The sequence below is a fragment of the Carassius gibelio genome, chromosome A17, assembly GCF_023724105.1.
Source record: "Carassius gibelio isolate Cgi1373 ecotype wild population from Czech Republic chromosome A17, carGib1.2-hapl.c, whole genome shotgun sequence".
NCBI classification, from domain to species: Eukaryota; Metazoa; Chordata; class Actinopteri; order Cypriniformes; family Cyprinidae; genus Carassius; species Carassius gibelio.
Genome location: NC_068387.1, coordinates 3,759,781 through 3,776,345, shown reverse-complemented (window position 1 = coordinate 3,776,345; position 16,565 = coordinate 3,759,781). Strand labels below are relative to the sequence as shown.

The 16,565-nt window shown below is 44.4% G+C and overlaps 1 protein-coding gene across 2 annotated transcripts in view; it reads right to left on the bottom strand.

Annotated features, from left to right (window-relative positions):
• The window catches only part of LOC128031394 (otoferlin), a 50,275-nt gene that overhangs the window by 12,967 nt on the left and 20,743 nt on the right, over window positions 1-16,565 (bottom strand). The window contains exons 18-31 of one of the 2 annotated variants that reach the window (XM_052619629.1): window positions 16,213-16,402; window positions 16,002-16,126; window positions 15,041-15,175; window positions 14,787-14,948; window positions 14,586-14,705; window positions 14,317-14,478; window positions 14,053-14,215; window positions 12,771-12,841; window positions 12,623-12,652; window positions 12,369-12,500; window positions 12,199-12,260; window positions 11,835-11,856; window positions 8,620-8,736; window positions 7,674-7,817 (exon numbers count right to left, since the gene is read on the bottom strand). In XM_052619629.1, the coding sequence (XP_052475589.1) occupies window positions 7,674-7,817; window positions 8,620-8,736; window positions 11,835-11,856; window positions 12,199-12,260; window positions 12,369-12,500; window positions 12,623-12,652; window positions 12,771-12,841; window positions 14,053-14,215; window positions 14,317-14,478; window positions 14,586-14,705; window positions 14,787-14,948; window positions 15,041-15,175; window positions 16,002-16,126; window positions 16,213-16,402 (1,635 nt within the window). The remainder of the gene's footprint in view (window positions 1-7,673; window positions 7,818-8,619; window positions 8,737-11,834; window positions 11,857-12,198; window positions 12,261-12,368; window positions 12,501-12,622; window positions 12,653-12,770; window positions 12,842-14,052; window positions 14,216-14,316; window positions 14,479-14,585; window positions 14,706-14,786; window positions 14,949-15,040; window positions 15,176-16,001; window positions 16,127-16,212; window positions 16,403-16,565) is intronic. The other variant, XM_052619630.1, reaches the window with a different exon arrangement.

Below are 16,565 nucleotides of genomic sequence, written 5' to 3'. Positions count from 1 at the left end.
GCATTCATGACCTCTAGACTGGACTATTGTAATGCACTTCTAGGTGGTTGTCCTGCTTCTTCAATAAACAAGCTACAGGTCGTCCAAAATGCAGCAGCGAGAGTCCTTATGAGGTCAAGAAAATATGATCATATTACCCCAATTTTACAGTCTCTGCACTGGCTACCTATTAAGTTCCGCATCAGTTACAAATTATCATTACTTACCTATAAGGCCCTAAATGGTTTAGCTCCAGCGTACCTAACTAGCCTTCTACCACGTTACAACCCATCACGCACCCTAAGGTCACAAAACGCTGGACTTTTGGTAGTTCCTAGGATAGCAAAGTCCACTAAAGGAGGTAGAGCCTTCTCACATTTGGCTCCCAAACTCTGGAATAGCCTTCCTGATAATGTTCGGGGTTCAGACACACTCTCTTTGTTTAAATCTAGATTAAAAACACATCTCTTTCGCCAAGCATTCGAATAATGTATCTTTTTAATTGTGAGTGTAGTTGCATCTGATCAAAGGTGCATTTTTATTCATTAGCTTGGGTTAAACTAATTTTACTTTGTTGGATCAGCAGCTATGCTAATGATGTCTGTATTTTGTTTCTATGTTTTGCCACGGGATTCACATCCCGTGGTAACTAGGATTTACACAAGCTCCAGTCTGGATCCAGAACACCTGAGAAGAGATGATGCTGACCCTCAGAGGACCTCAGATGATGCTAACCCTGAATGAACAAACAGAACTAACAATTATTCCTAAATGTGTGACTTAATCATATAATAACTTAATTAATAATATTGATAGTTCATCGTCTAGCTGACTACGTCTTGTATTATTATTATTTTTTAGTTTTTCTAAAATCCTGTCAAATGTGCACAAACTACTAGCTACTACTAAATATTGTAGAAACATAATTTTCTGTAAAGTTGCTTTGTAACGATTTGTTTTGTAAAAAGCGCTATACAAATAAACTTGAATTGAATTGAATTGAATTGAATTAAGCTGTTAACTTGTTTAATGTGTCTGACACTCCCTCTGAGTTAAAACAAACCAATATCCCGGAGTAATTCATTGACTCAAACAGTACACTGACTGAACTGCTGTGAAGAGAGAACTGAAGATGAACACCGAGCCGAGCCAGATAATGACTCGTTCACGAGTCAAGAACCGTTTCTGTCAGATGCGTCCGATTCGTGAAACGAGGAGCTGATGATACTGCGCATGTGTGATTCTGTGTTAATGTTATGAGCTCAGGTGCAGTCAACGATGACGCCATTGCGTTGAGCGCAAAAGAATCGGTGAACTGTTTTCTTCAACTGGTTTATTGAATTGAACTGTCAGAAAGAACTAAAGTTACTGGTCATCCGAGAACCGATGCAACCGGTTCTTGACTCATGAACGAGTCATTATCTGGCTCGGCTCGGTGTTCATTTCTCTCTTCACAGCAGTTCAGTCAGCACGCGCAGTCTTCTTAATCGCTTGTTTCGCTCAATGATGTGCCAGCTTCATCAAACCTGCCATCTACAGTTCTGGCAGTGGCTTGTAATGGAATGATTCGTAACATTTTTATAATTGTAACGAATAACGATGCAGCACATAAAAAAAATATCGGAGTAAAAGTATTAAACTCAGCGAAAATATGTACTGAAGTAAAAGTGGAAGTAGGAGAAAAAAATAATACTCTAGTAAAGTACAGATACCGCCTTTTAGTACTTTAGTACAAAAGTGAAGTAGTTCTACTCCGTTACTATACATCTCTGCATCCGTGTCAGCGTTATTTGACACCCGATGACACACGAGATCTAGGCGTCATTTGTTTGGGTGAAGAGCAAGTACGTCTTTGAGAAGGCAATCGCCGTGCATTGTGAGCGTTTTTTCAAGGAAAAAGGCTGTGCTCTCGTTCGTCTCTCTTCCGAAAAATGCAGTCATCTGCTTCCCGCGGATTAGGATCTGCCGCTGCTGAGGACTAGAGGAGAATGAGCTCATGAGACTGCAGGTGGATATGTTTGAATGTTTTAAAGAGGGATTTTCCCTTTCACGCTCGTAATGGTGGCGGATGAGAGAGAGCCTCGGGAGGATGATGTTATATCTTTAACACTTTAACATCTGATACTGAGGTTAGTGCTCTGCAGGGAAAAATGAGATATCTGAGGATGGTGAAGAAGCTGAGGCTGAGCCTTCTCAATTCTAGAGCTGGAGGTTATAGAGGTTATGGATCACGCCACGGCAAAGTTAAACTTGCCATGAAAATGCAAGATGACGATGTAAGGCCATAAAAAAAAAAAAAAAAAACCCTCGATGAGCGTTTTTTTTCTGACCATAGGCCTCCAGCTCAAATGAGCCTTCCATTTCAGCATGATCTCCATATGGATATCAAAAAGAAATGAAAGAGGCTGTTTTCTTCTTGCATCCCTCGGTTTCGGCATTAGAGTAAATCTGCCAACATCGAGGTGATGCAAGAAAACTGCTATGAGGGGATGCCACCCGTAGAAAGAGCTAAATAATAATAATAATAATAATAATTTTCTTTCTGCGGGGGAGACATCCTCTCTTAAGCTCCCTCCTTGCCATCTAAGCCCCTTCAGACATTCATCTGGTTTAGATGGCAAGGCATACGCAGCAGCAAGTCAGGCTGTTGCTTTGTTACACATGATGGTGGTGCTTCAAGCATATCAGGCTGATCTGCTAAGAGACCTGGATGGAGGCAAGGGCCTTTCTCCTGATCAGGTAGCCAAGCTATGCCGCACTACAGACCTCTCTCCATGCTACCAAGCAGGCCGTCTCCACCATGGGTGGGTCTTGGGAGGCCATTGTGGCAGCAGAGAGACGTCTGTGGATGAACCTGGCAGACATCTGGAAGAAAGAAAAGGCTTTCTTCTCGAAACTCAGGTTTCGCCTTCTGAACTTATCTGTATTTCCGTTGAGAAGGTGATTGAGAAGTTCAGGGAGACGAAGGCTTGCTCTGCTTCTTTCATAACCTTCATTCCATGAAGGTCCAGGTCCGAGCCTGAACATAGTGGCCCTGGCCTGTCTCGATCTCAGAATCAAAGACCGGCACAGAAGGCTAGTGTCATGACTCATGCTCCTCCCCCACCTGCGGGCAGGGGTAAGAGGAACGTGGGTCACGAGGTGGTAAGCAGAACCTAAGGGATGTGATCCAGACGAGGCAGCGTTCTCGTCCGAATCAGAGTGATACAGAGGAATCTACTCATTCTCTTCAGGGATTTTTTACTTCTGGTTTTATCCTCCCCTTCCTAATTTCATTGATGTCCGGCCAGGTCACCCTGAGGGGTCCCCAGGCCACTTAGTGGTGCTGTCGCATCTAGCGGGAAGTGGAGGTGGCAGTTACAGAAGTCTTCTTGTATATGCTGCCTCAGGTGATGGTCCTCTCACCCGAGGTTTTGTTATGATCGGAGACCCAGGGAAACACAGGAGACAAGAGATCCAGTCGCAGTGTGGGTTTTAATTGGTAATCCAAATCAGCATCCAACAAGCAGGGGTCAAAACCATAAATCCATCCAAAAATAAACAAACAGGGAAGGAACAGGAAAGGGAACAGGAAAATCGGAAGACGAGGACACTCAGAAGGCGAGGAAACTGGGTAACGGAATGAAAGGACTCCATGAAGACAAACAGAAAAGACCGGTTAATATAGGCAGGGTAATGGCTATCAAGTGAAGACACCTGAGTGCAATTAACAGGAGTGCAATTACTGTGATGAAGGGACAAGGCTTTGTGGGAATTGTAGTGCCTACGGTGAGGTGCCTATGGGGAAGTGAGACCACTAGTGGAGACAGAGACCAGACAGCGTGACATTACCCCTCTTCCACGGAGCAGCTACCAGATGTTCCACACGAACCCAAGAAGAGACCAAGGAACACAGAGACCAGGAGGGAGGTGGAGCAGTGGAGGACCAGGGCGAGGGACAGAGGGCCAGATAAAATGGGGAAACAGAGACAAGAAGTGCAGAAAACAAAAACAAGGAGCCCAGGAGGGAGGTGGACCGGCGGAGGGCCAGGTCCACAGATGGAAACAGAGAGAAGATGAGCAAAAACAAAAAACAAAAACAAAACAACAACAAAACACAAGTCCAGGAAGGACATGACATTCAGTGTCCCAGGGCGGAACCGACAGGGCAGGAATCCAGAGAGGAGCAAGGTGGAATTGGAGCCATGCGGTCGAGACAGAAGCCCCCCAGGGCGGTGCAGAAGACCACCACATCCGTGCGGTCGAGACAGAAGCCCACCCGGGGTGCACAGAATACCACCACATCCGTGCAGTCGAGACAGAAGCCCACCCAGGCGGCGCAGAAAGCCACCACATCCATCTGGTCGAGACAGAAGCCCACCAAGGTTGCGCAGAAGACAACCACATCCATGCAGTCAAGACAGAAGCCCACCAGGGTGGTGCAGAAGACCACCACATCCGTGCAGTCAAGACAGAAGCCCACCAGGGCTGTGCAGAAGACCACCACATCCATGCGGTCGAGACAGAAGCCCACCAGGGCGGCGCAGAAGACCACCATATCCGTGCCGTCGAGACAGAAGCCCACCCGGCCGGTGCAGAAGACCACCACAGTGGGATCGATGACACAGGAGAGTAAGTCTGGTTAGGTAAGTCTGAAACAGACAACATGAACAAGTTAAGGGTGGCCTCCGTGGCCACGACAGGATCATTCGAGCACTCAGAGAATTCGGCTGAGACGTGACGAGGCTCTGGAAGTTCCGCAGAGACGAGGACAGGCTCTGGTAGTTCAGCAGAGACGAGGATAGGCTCTGGTAGTTCAGCCGAGACATGGAGAGGTGCTGGTAGTTCAGCTGAGACGTGAAGAGGCTCTAGTAGTTCAGCAGAGACGTGGAGAGGTTCTGGTAGTTCAGCTGAGACGTGGAGAGACTCTGGTAGTTCCGCAGAGACGTGGAAAGACTGGTAGTTCCGTGGTGTTAAAACTGGATTCATGAAGATCATTGGTGACTTGACTCTGCTCATGAAGATCATTGGTGACCTGACTCTTCTCATGAAAATCAATGGTGACTTGCATTTGTTCATGAAGATCAATGGTGACTTGCCTTTGCCCATGAAGATAGTCGGTGACTTGACTCTGCTCATGAAGATCAATGGTGACTTGCCTTTGTTCATGAAGTTCAATGGTGACTTGCCTTTGCCCATGAAGAACACTGGTGACTGGACTTTGCCCGTGAAGATCAATGGTGACTTGCCTTTGCCCATGAATAACACCGGTGACTTGACTTGACTCTGGAGTGTCAACGGTGACTAGACTTGACTCCAGAGTGTCAACGGTGACTAGCCCTGACTCTGGAGTGTCAACATTGACTGGCCCTGATTCTGGAAGGCCAACGGTGACTAGCCCTGACTCTAGAGGGTCAACGGTGACTTGACCTGACTCTAGAGGGTCAACGGTGACTTGACCTGACTCTGGAGGGTCAACGGGAACCTGACTCGACTCTGGAGGGTCAACGGGAACCTGACTCAACTCTGGAAGGTAAACGGGAACCTGACTCGACTCTGGAAGGTTCACTGTGGCTGCCATCTTGGGCAGTGGCGCTGGGGTGGCGGCCATCTTGGGCAGTGGTGCTGAGGTGGCGGCCATCTTGGGCAGTGGCACTGGGGTAGCGGCCATCTTGGGCAGTGGCGGCCATCTTGTGCTGTGGCGCTGGGCTGGCGGCCATCTTGTGCTGTGGTGCTGGGCTGGCGGCCATCTTGTGCTGTGGCGCTGGGCTGGCGGCCATCTTGCGCCGTGACGCTGGACTGGCGACCACCTTGTGCTGTGGCGCCGGGCTGATGGCCATCTTGCACTGTGGTGCTGGGCTGGCGACCACCTTGTGCTGTGGCGCTGGGTCACGTAAAATCCACGTAAGTGGTAAGTGTGCATGCAAGACTCTTTGCAAGTGTGCATGCGCACTTTCTGAAATCCTGTAGGGTAAGGGTTACGCGCTTCACCTTGTTCCCTTTCTTGAGATGATTAGACCTTGGTTCCTTGGGCTTCATTCAGCCAGTGTGCATTTATTTATACACTTCAAGCATCGCTTCCCTCAACATGAGGGGCTATTTGGGCGATTCTCTTGGTATTTTAGCAGCACTCTCCTTTTTACAAAAAGGGTCGCCCATGAGCACGCTACTCTGAGCTCGGAGTTCTCCTCTCATATGAGATGGAGTTCTCTGTTTTTTCCCCAGAGCACTCCAGCATTGTCTCCATAGACCGAGTTGGTGACTCTCAATCATACTGTTTTGAGATGCAACATTCCATCTATGACCTGTTCTATCAGAGTGCCACGAGAGCCCCTCCGTAGAGCAGTATTTGAAAATCCACGCTATGGTAAGTGTGCACGTGAAGTCTTTGCACACTTTCTGAAATCCACACTGTGGTAAGTTTGCACGCTAGTATTCTGCGTTCTTTCTAAAATCCTATATGGTGAGGGCTTTGCGCGGTTGCTTCATGCCCTTTCTTGAGTTGGTAAAATCCCCATTCGTTTTGGGCGCCACTCCACCTATGTATCCTCGGACACCTATCTAAACAGGGTGTTGCTACTAAAGAAATGTTGAGACAGCTCTCTCAGCAAGCTTATGCATAAGCTAGCAGTAGCACCTGTGTGACAGGCAAGACTTGGTAGAAAATTTTAGGTTCTTAGCCATATCCCTTTAAAGGAATATTTCCTGATTCCAAGCCTTCAGCTCTACCCCTCGGGGGTAGGCCCTAGGGCTGAGGCCCTAACAATTAAGTTGGGAATGTAGCTTAGGCCTTTGGCCGTAAGGGGTACTGTCACAGACAGCCGTCTAAACGTCCCAGGGGCAACTGGAAATGGTAGAGTTGGTACTTAGTGCTTGCCATGATTCTGGCCTGCACCCCCCTCAGCATGGTGGCGTGGGTATACAGTTCCCCATAGCACCCCCTAGCTCCCTGTCATGCTTCGGGTGCAAGCTTCAGATGAAGAAGTGAATGACGTGTTCTCCCGGTGCCTATTTATAGTCGTGCCGGTAGTGACGTCAGAGGCTGTAGCCGGCCAACAAGTTGGTGTTTTTTCAATGTATGCTTCAGACACTGGTCACGACGAGGTGTTGCCCATAGCAGCCCCTAGAGGACGCGGTGTCTCGTTCCCTACTCAGGGAACCATGGTTATATTAGTAACCCGAGACGTTTCTCCTGATCTTAAAAACCTTGTTCGAAAGACTTTTGCATACAAAAAAGTGCCTATGAACAGAGTTATTATTGCTAACTAAAGCTAAAATTAAAACTAAAACCATGAAAAATTAAATAAACATTAACTATTATATCAAATATAAAAAAAATCTTAAATCTTAAAAATATAAAATACTTATTTTATTTCAGCTTATTGCCAATGCAGCATTTCACATTTTCTTTTAGTTTAATTTAAAGTACTAAACAAAATAAATCTATAATAAAAATGATAAGAAATATATAGACATTAAATTAAACAGTAACTACAAATTTACTAAAACTTTAACTAAAATGAAAATGAAAACTAAATCTGAATATTAATAAAACCTATAATAGTATACAAACAACACTGCTGATGAATATGTGTTTGCAGAACTATATTTTTTAGTTAAAATAGAAAACAGTAATAATAAAACATGATAAATGTATGACTGGAGAAACAGCAAGTCAGAAGCAAGAGAGCAATAATCAATGAGTGACAACAAACCTTGAATTTGCCAATAAGTCTGTCTTCATCAGCTGCATTCTGCTCAACGTCAGCATCGTCTGAACACTTCCCTCGATAAAGGTTGAAAGTGTGAAGCCAGTCTTCGAAGCGGTCAAACTGATATTCAAGCTCTCTGTTGAATATCTATGGAGGAAACAAGAATCCCCACCCTCTTTTACATCCATGAGGCATCCCAAACGCTCTCCAAAGAGACCAAAGTTACATTGGACTTTTGCTATTAAAATAATATTTCACCCAAAAATTTTTCTTCATTAAAAGAGATTTAGAGAAATGTAGCATTGTTTCAGTGTCTCATCAATGGATGCTCTGCAGTGAATGGGTGCCGTCAAAATGAGAGTCCAAACAGCTGATAAAAACATCACAATAATCCACAGCACTCCAGTCCATCAGTGAACATCTGGAGAAGACAAAAGCTGTGTATTTGTAAGAAACAAATCTGTGTTTAACCACAAACCATTGCTTTTGGCTAAAATATTAGTCCTTTATCCGTAATAGTGCTTTCACCACTAAAAAAGTGGTCTGGTCTGAATCGGGAGAGAAATCTGCACAGATCAATCACTGTTTACAGGCCAAAACAGCTTTGAACAAATCTGTGTCTGGATACTGATGTGAAAAACAACAGGGGATGCACTTTTTTACTGGAGGAAGTGTTATTATGGATTATGAGTTAAAAACATCATAATGATGGATGTGTCTTCTCCAGATGTTCACTGATGGACTGGAGTGATGTGGATTACTGTAATGTTTTATCAGCTGTTTGGACTCTCACTCTGACGGCACCCATTCACTCCAGAGCATCCATTGATGAGCAAGTTATGTGATGCTATATTGGCTAAACTCATCAACATATTGGATGGTCTGAGGATGAGGACATTTACAGCAATTTTACATTTCCAGGTGAACTATTGCTTAAAGACCTAAGTACCTTCAACTCTTCGACTTGGTGCTTCTTCTTCTCTGGTACACCCTCCCCAGGCATGGCTTTGTTCTTGCTCCCCTTTCCTCTCTTCTTCTTGGTCCCTTTCATATCAGAGGCATTAGGAACATATTTGGTAATTGGGGCAAAGAATCAAGGGTATGCAAACAGGATTATTTATGTAATATGAGTTCACTTGGAATTTGAGGATTATATGTAAATATTTATTTCTCTCAGTTTATTTGCCAGACTCATGTCCAAAAGCCACGCAAGACAGGACAGATAAAAACAAACAAAACAAACAACAACAAAAATATCTGTCAGAAAGCTTTATTTGGGCAGTACAAAATAAAAAATAAATGAAATATATGCATATTGTCACACACCTGGACTCATTTAGCTTGTTTTTGCCCGTGACCCAGTTTCTGTCTTCCGTGTTTAGTTTGATTAGTTCCCAGGTGTCTATTATCTTCCTCATGTGTTCCATGTCCCTGTTAATTTAATGATTCCATCCACCTGTGTTTCCCCAATTATCTGTTGTACATAAGCCTTGTCCTTCAGTTCTGTTTGGTCGGGTCTTCTCACTTGTTCTCACTTGTGATCATTTGCTACTTACGTGTGTCTACCTCTGTGCTCCATGTTGGATATCCCCTGTGTTGGATATATTAAAAGCCTAATTCCGTTTATCCTCGACTCCGTATTCCTTCAGGCAGCAAAAACCGTGACAGAAGACCCGACCAGAAAGAGAAAGTAGAAAACTGCGTCTTTCCCTCCGCTTTGCTTCCGTTTTTTCACAGTCTTTTCGTTTCTTAGTGTCTATGGATCCCCTCTATCGTCCCGAATTCCTCATCCTCCTGCTGAAGCAGGAAGGACGTTCTCTCGAGGACCATACCAGACAGTTTTCCTTATTAGCTAATGCCACCAGCTACCCGGACGGCGCGCTCTGCACCTTCTACAACACCAGCCTGAACTCCAAATGCAGAGCGTTGTCGTCCGAAGATGGTCCTCGAGAGGATTTCGCCGCATACGTGGAGTGGACTCTGGCGAGAAATGGGTCACCTCTCACCGTCTGCCCCATAGAGGACCTCGCCAGCCCCACTCCCGACCCAGAGACCAGCCAGCCACCATCACGCCGCACGGAGCCAGAGCCCACCGCAGCCGCAGAGCCCGAGCCATCCACTGTCAGGGAACAGGATCTCGAGAGCACGACTGACCAGGTGTGTGAGCCGGCAACACCGTGCATCGTGGGAGTCCTCGTGGAGATCGAGGGCGTGGAGGAAAGCCCTGCCCACACTCCTGCGACTGAGGGTGAGCTGTATACAGTCTCTGAAAGTCATATGGAGCAAGTTCTGGATCTGATGGACTGGTCTACGGAGGTAATCCCTAATATTCCTGTTTCCCCGCTGGTTCCGTCCAGCCCTGATTCCCCTGTATACCCTCTCAGTCTCCCACTCCTACCTCCTCCAGTCATTTCCTCTGCTCCATTTCCGCTGGTTCCGCCCAGCCCTGAGTTTTCTGTTTCTCCGCTGGTTACGCCCAGCCCTGAGTTTTCTGTTTCTCCGCTGGTTCCGCCCAGCCCTGAGTTTTCTGTTTCTCCGCTGGTTACGCCCAGCCCTGAGTTTTCTGTTTCTCCGCTGGTTACGCCCAGCCCTGAGTTTTCTGTTTCTCCGCTGGTTCCGCCCAGCCCTGAGTTTCCTGTATCTCCGCTGGCTCCGCCCAGCTCTGAATCTTCTGTTTCTCCGCTGGTTCCGCCCAGCCCTGAGTTTTCTGTTTCTCCGCTGGTTCCGCCCAGCTCTGAATCTTCTGTGTCTCCGCTGGTTCCGCCCAGCTCTGAATTTTCTGTGTCTCCGCTGGTTCCGCCCAGCTCCGAATCTTCTGTGTCTCCGCTGGTTCCGCCCAGCTCTGAATCTTCTGTGTCTCCGCTGGTTCCGCCCAGCTCTGAATCTTCTGTGTCTCCGCTGGTTCCGCCCAGCTCTGAATTTTCTGTGTCTCCGCTGGTTCCGCCCAGCCATGATTTTTCTGTTTCACCGCTGGTTCCGCCCAGCCCTGAATCTTCTGTGTCTCCTGTATTCCCTCCCAGCCTCCCTCTCCCGCCTCCTCCCAAACCTGCTGGTCCCTCTACTCCTCTTTCGCTGGTTCCGTCCAGTCCTGATCCTCCTGTCCTTCCTCCCATCCTTCTCCTCTCTCCTCCTCCTAGACCAGCCAGTTCCTCGCCATCCCTGCTGGTGCCAGTCAGTCCCGCAGCTCACCCTCAGTCCGCGCCATCGGGGCGCGGTGGTTCGCCGCTGGACTGCCAGTCTCCAGCTCCGCCTTGGCGTGTTAAGGCCCTGTCTCCGCCTCCAGCCTCCGAGCCCTGGACTCCTCCTCGGTCCTTCGACCCAGCGGCTCCGCCTTGGCTCTTAGCTCCCTCGTCTCCACCGTGGCCTGTCATCCCACCTGCTCCACCGGGCTCCCTCGTCCCTCCGGCTCCACCTTGGTCAGTCGTCGACCATCCGCCACCTCGGGACTCCTCTCCTCTGGTTCCACCTCGTCACTCCATCCCTCCGGCTCTGTCAGGCTCCTCCTTCCCTCCAGTTCCACCTCCATCCTCGGTCACTCCGGCTCCACAGCGGTCTGCCAGGACCCCGCCTCTGCCTTGGTCGCCTGAGCCTTCAGCTCCACCTAGGCCCTCCGGATCCTCGACGTCACCCTGGCTCTGCGGCTGCGCTGCTCCATCTTGGGCTCCTCACCCACCGGTGCAGTCTCCGCCTGTCGGCCCCCTGGTGTCATCGACCCTTCCTTCACCATGGCTCCTCCCGCCGTCGACCCCACCTTGGATCTCCGTCCTGGCTGGTCTCTGGTGGACCATCTGGCTCCTCCTGCTCCTGTCTCCTCCCTGGCTCCTTCCTCCGTCGTCTCCTCCTTGGCTCCTCCTTCTGTGGTCCCTGTCTGCTGGCCCCCTCCTGGGAGTCCGTCCTCCACCGGAACCTCCTCCCAGGTTCCCACCCATGCCTCCCTCTGTTGTTTCTACGGTGCGAGGACGCACCTACCGGGAGGGGGGAGTACTGTCACACACCTGGACTCATTTAGCTTGTTTTTGCCCGTGACCCAGTTTCTGTCTTCCGTGTTTAGTTTGATTAGTTCCCAGGTGTCTATTATCTTCCTCATGTGTTCCATGTCCCTGTTAATTTAATGATTCCATCCACCTGTGTTTCCCCAATTATCTGTTGTACATAAGCCTTGTCCTTCAGTTCTGTTTGGTCGGGTCTTCTCACTTGTTCTCACTTGTTCTCACTTGTGATCATTTGCTACTTACGTGTGTCTACCTCTGTGCTCCATGTTGGATATCCCCTGTGTTGGATATATTAAAAGCCTAATTCCGTTTATCCTCGACTCCGTATTCCTTCAGGCAGCGAAAACCGTGACACATATCTTATGCATTTAATTATATATAATATGTTAATATCAAAGTATTAACTTATACAAAGTCCATTGAAAGGCAAATAATTGCAGCTATATTTAGTCATGCACGCATAGCTCCTATCTGATTTAACATTTGCATATTTTAAGTGAAAAGTTATACTAATGTTTGTCAAACATGTTGTAGACTCACCCTCTCCAGAGTCAAAATCTTCCTTTTCTTCAGCTTCTGCTTCCTTCGTTTTGATGATCTACAGTGTTCATAAATAGTACAATACATTCTCAGTTCAATCATACATTTTCAAGGCACCTTCTGTAAAAAAGCATGTAAAATAATTTCACTCTTTTATAGCTCTTACCTCTTTAAGTGTTTCAATGGAGGCAAAGTATTTGGACCACCAGTCCAGCATGCTTTCATCCAGCTCCTCCTCTTCCACCTCTTCGTCCTTCTTCCGCTTCTTTTTCCCTTTCCCACCTTTCTCATCATCTGGCTGTAACAATGTTAAGGACACAGAATTCATTTTCAAACATAAACCTTAAAAAAATATATGAATACCAAAGCAATGAACATAATAAGAAAGACAAACATCTGATCAGACATCTGTCTACATACCATATCAACTTTAACCACAGCATCAGACGCCTGAAACAGATTCAGTAAAATGATCAAATTCAAAAGACCTGACAAAATTCTGTCATTTGTGTCCAAATGTTTGACTACATTTAATAGATTTATTTAAGTTTTTTGCAGTGTTTCTTACTGAGTCAAGTTTGACCACTGTCTCAGTCTTCTTCACAACTGGTTCTGGCTCTGTGTGGATCACAACCTCATCTGTAGAGGAATAAACAATGTTAGCTGCGCATCTTACAGGTGAGAATAAGGAATATCAAAGGAATATATGCATTACTGGTCAAAAGTTTTGGAAAGAAATCTCATCTGCTCACCAAAGCTTCATTTATTTGATCAAAAATACAGTGAAGACAGTAATAGTGTGAAATATTATTATAATTTAAAACAATTGTTTTCTATGTGAATATATATTAAACTGTAATTTATTTTCTGTGATGTCCAGCTGTATTTTCAGCATCATTCCTCCAGTCTTCAGTGTCACATGATCTTCAGAAATCAGAATAATATGATGATTTGCTGTTCAGTTGTTATTAATTATTAGTGCTCAGTTATTAATAATGATTTTCACTATTATAAATGTAAATTAATTTGGCATTCCAGTGGATGATGTAGGACGTCTGGGTATTGTAAGGTCCAGTGAGAAGTGACGAACACGAAAGCGTAGAGAAAAGAGCATAATACCGGTCATGAATTAAAAGTACAAAACGAGATTTTTAAAGAAAAATGGTGGAGGATTTCAAAGTAAGCCAAGAGGAGACCAACGCCAATCTCAAAACCTATTTATTGAAAAGTTTGGAAGAGCCAGAACATTTTTAAATCTAACTAAGATTGTATTAGTCTGAAAGGAGAAAGTCATATACATCTAGGATGTCTTGAAGGTGAGTAAATTATGGGCAAATTTTATTTTAGGATGAACTATCCCTTTAAATTGTAATAATATTTCATAATATTGCTGTTTTTACTGTATTTTTTATCAAATAAATGCAGCCTTGGTGAGCAAAAGAGACTTCTTAAAAACTTAATCATTCCCAACTTTCAATGAGTAGTATATATTCAGTAGTTGAATATGGACATTTTAAGTGTATTATAGTTTGGATCTGTCCTGCAGTAAAATTCTTGATTGTAGTAAATTGCACAAGTTATTAAATGTAAAGGTAAATTTTCCATTTCAATTCTTACAAAAAAAAAAAAAAAAAAAAAAAAAAAAAAAAAAAAAAATATATATATATATATATATATATATATATATATATATATATATATATATATATATATATATATTTATATATATAATGACTATAATTGAATTGCTCTTGGATGAAAGCTACATCATTGCCATGGATAGTATGAAACGATTTAATCTTATCAACTAAAGATAAATATTTGACAACTTTGTTTCTCTGGATACTCACCCATGGCAGACCAGTTACTGACACTCTTGTCCGATGGCCTGTAAATGAATTTGCGTAGAGATGCGACTGCATTAGAGCCAACTAGTGTGTAACGACCAAAAGCCCGGCAGTCCACCACACGGATGTTCAGAGGAGGATGGAGGAGCTCGTTCTCAGGCAGGTCCTTGTGAAAAATCATGAATATTTTCCAGTGTCTGTTGTACAATCAACATCATTTAAAAAATGTCTCATACTTTCTGAGATATAAATGTGCGAAAATCTCACCACTTCAAACCACTTGACCAGAGTGCTGAAGTTGGGGTTTTTCTTGTAGTTCTGAATGAGCGCTGACTGAATGGCTTTCCCTGCACACTCGATGTCCACACGGGGACGGTCAACTTGAGCCAGATTCACTCGCTTCAGGTCCCTCAGGCCCCAGAAGAGAACCTGCATGAATCTTTTGTTAATTTAATGTGATGCAAAGTTTTCTAGGATTGTAGGTCAGCAATAGATTCTGGGTCGACTCGGTAGCTATTCTACTAAGAACAACTCACCTCAATTCGGTATTTACTCAAGACAGGTCTGATGCCAATAGGAACAGGCAGGATTGGACCACGATCGAAATCTGAAGGTCCATCTATTGGGGGCAGGTCGGCCTTTCCAGCTGGTCCAATCTGAAAGATTTCCATAATACAGAAGCTTATATAAATACATAAACACAGACTTAAACAGTTTCTTGTTCCTGTCAGATGCACCTGCAGCAGTTCAAAGGCCGCCAGCATTTCTCCTGCAGTGCAGTTCCCCCGGTAGATCTGGTAGTACTCCAGTTGAGGAGGGAAGCGTGGCGGCCCATAATACTCGTCTGACATCTTGGTTAAAGGTTTTGCAAATGTCCTGCCCATGAAATCGGCTTTCCCCTTGGGAAGTAGAATAAGATTAACCACATTTATGGAGGTGAAAGCATTAAAAGCAGAAGGAAATCATTATTTTGCAGGATATCAGCACTCACGACAGTGTCCTGATCATAGATCTCGATGACGATTATAGGAGGATCATCTCTCAGTTCACCAGCCTCACCATAGAGCTCCACATTATCAAACACCAGCAGCTGATCCCATGTAGGACACAACGTCTCATTCAGGACCTGAGAGGAAATAATCAGCTTAATACGGCTTCCTTATAACTTCTTTAATGAGTAGGATTGATGTGGCGATGTACTACATCACATCTCAACAGTACAATGCTCCACTGCTCAAGCAGTAAAGCAGCACCAAACAACGTTTTCTCAGTAAATATTATAGCTCAAGCCCAACAAGTGCTATTGGCTGATTGTGGCCTGATGATGCTGACAAAAAATAAATAAAACAATTTTGTGTTTTGCACCATTAGAATTGAATTAAGACTGTATACCACGTGGATTACTAAATTTTGAAATAATTTTGAGTTCATGTAAAAAGGAAATATAAATTTAATTATAATGTCAATTTAAGTATGTAGAATGAATTTATATAATCTCATTCAACTCTTCTACATGTCATTTTATCACATAACATTCAATTATGTTTGCGGTAGGAAACAGGATGTGGAATTTTAATTTAAATAAAACCTTAAATTAAATGCAAATGCATATAAATTCATATAATTGAACTGTATTTTTGCCAATATTAATTGTATCATATAATATTAAATCATATTAAATTAATACAAAAAATACTGTTAATAATTTAATTTTCAGATTCAATCATCTTTCAATCTCTCATCGTACACACAACATCAAGGGTTTTAATAATTATATATAAATGTATTCATAATCATCATATTTGAAATGGCATTCAATATTCAATGAATTAAGTCAAAGATAAAGTGAAGAATATTCTTCATATTGTATTTATTTTGATTTGTTCATGTGCTTAAATTCACTCACAGAGGTCAAATGTCAATAGTAAGTTAGCATGAAGCTTTTATCTCACCTCTGTGACCTGGCTGTGAGTAGAAAAAAAGACCCTGGCAAAAGGGTCTGACAGGCCGGTGCTGTCGGCCGCAAACAGACTGCGAGCCTGATACACGTGAACCCTCAGCTGGAAGATCTGCTTCACTGTTAGCATACAATAAAAGAGTTAACATCACTGACTATTACACAGACAGTCTGAGGTCACTCATATAAGTTCTTTGGTATCTTACTGGTGTACATCAGGCTGATGGGGGGTGAGGACTGAATGCCAGGCCCTTTGACTGCTTTGTTCTCCTCAAACCCATTTGGTAGGCCGTTTAAGTAGTCCTTACGCTGCTTGTTCAAGCCGAGCCACAGATACAGCTCAGTTTTAGCCTGAACGGTCCACCCTGCAGGACCAAAGCTTTTCTTACCAGGGAGCTAAAAAGAGACAAAATATAGTAAAAGAAAGTAAAATAGTACTTGTTGTTAAAGTATATCCTGTAGATGTTCAGAAAAGCAAAATAAAGGTATCATATATTTTTGTTATTACTTTTTTTAGCTCATAAATTATTTTTTATTAACCTCTTCAACCCTTTAAATT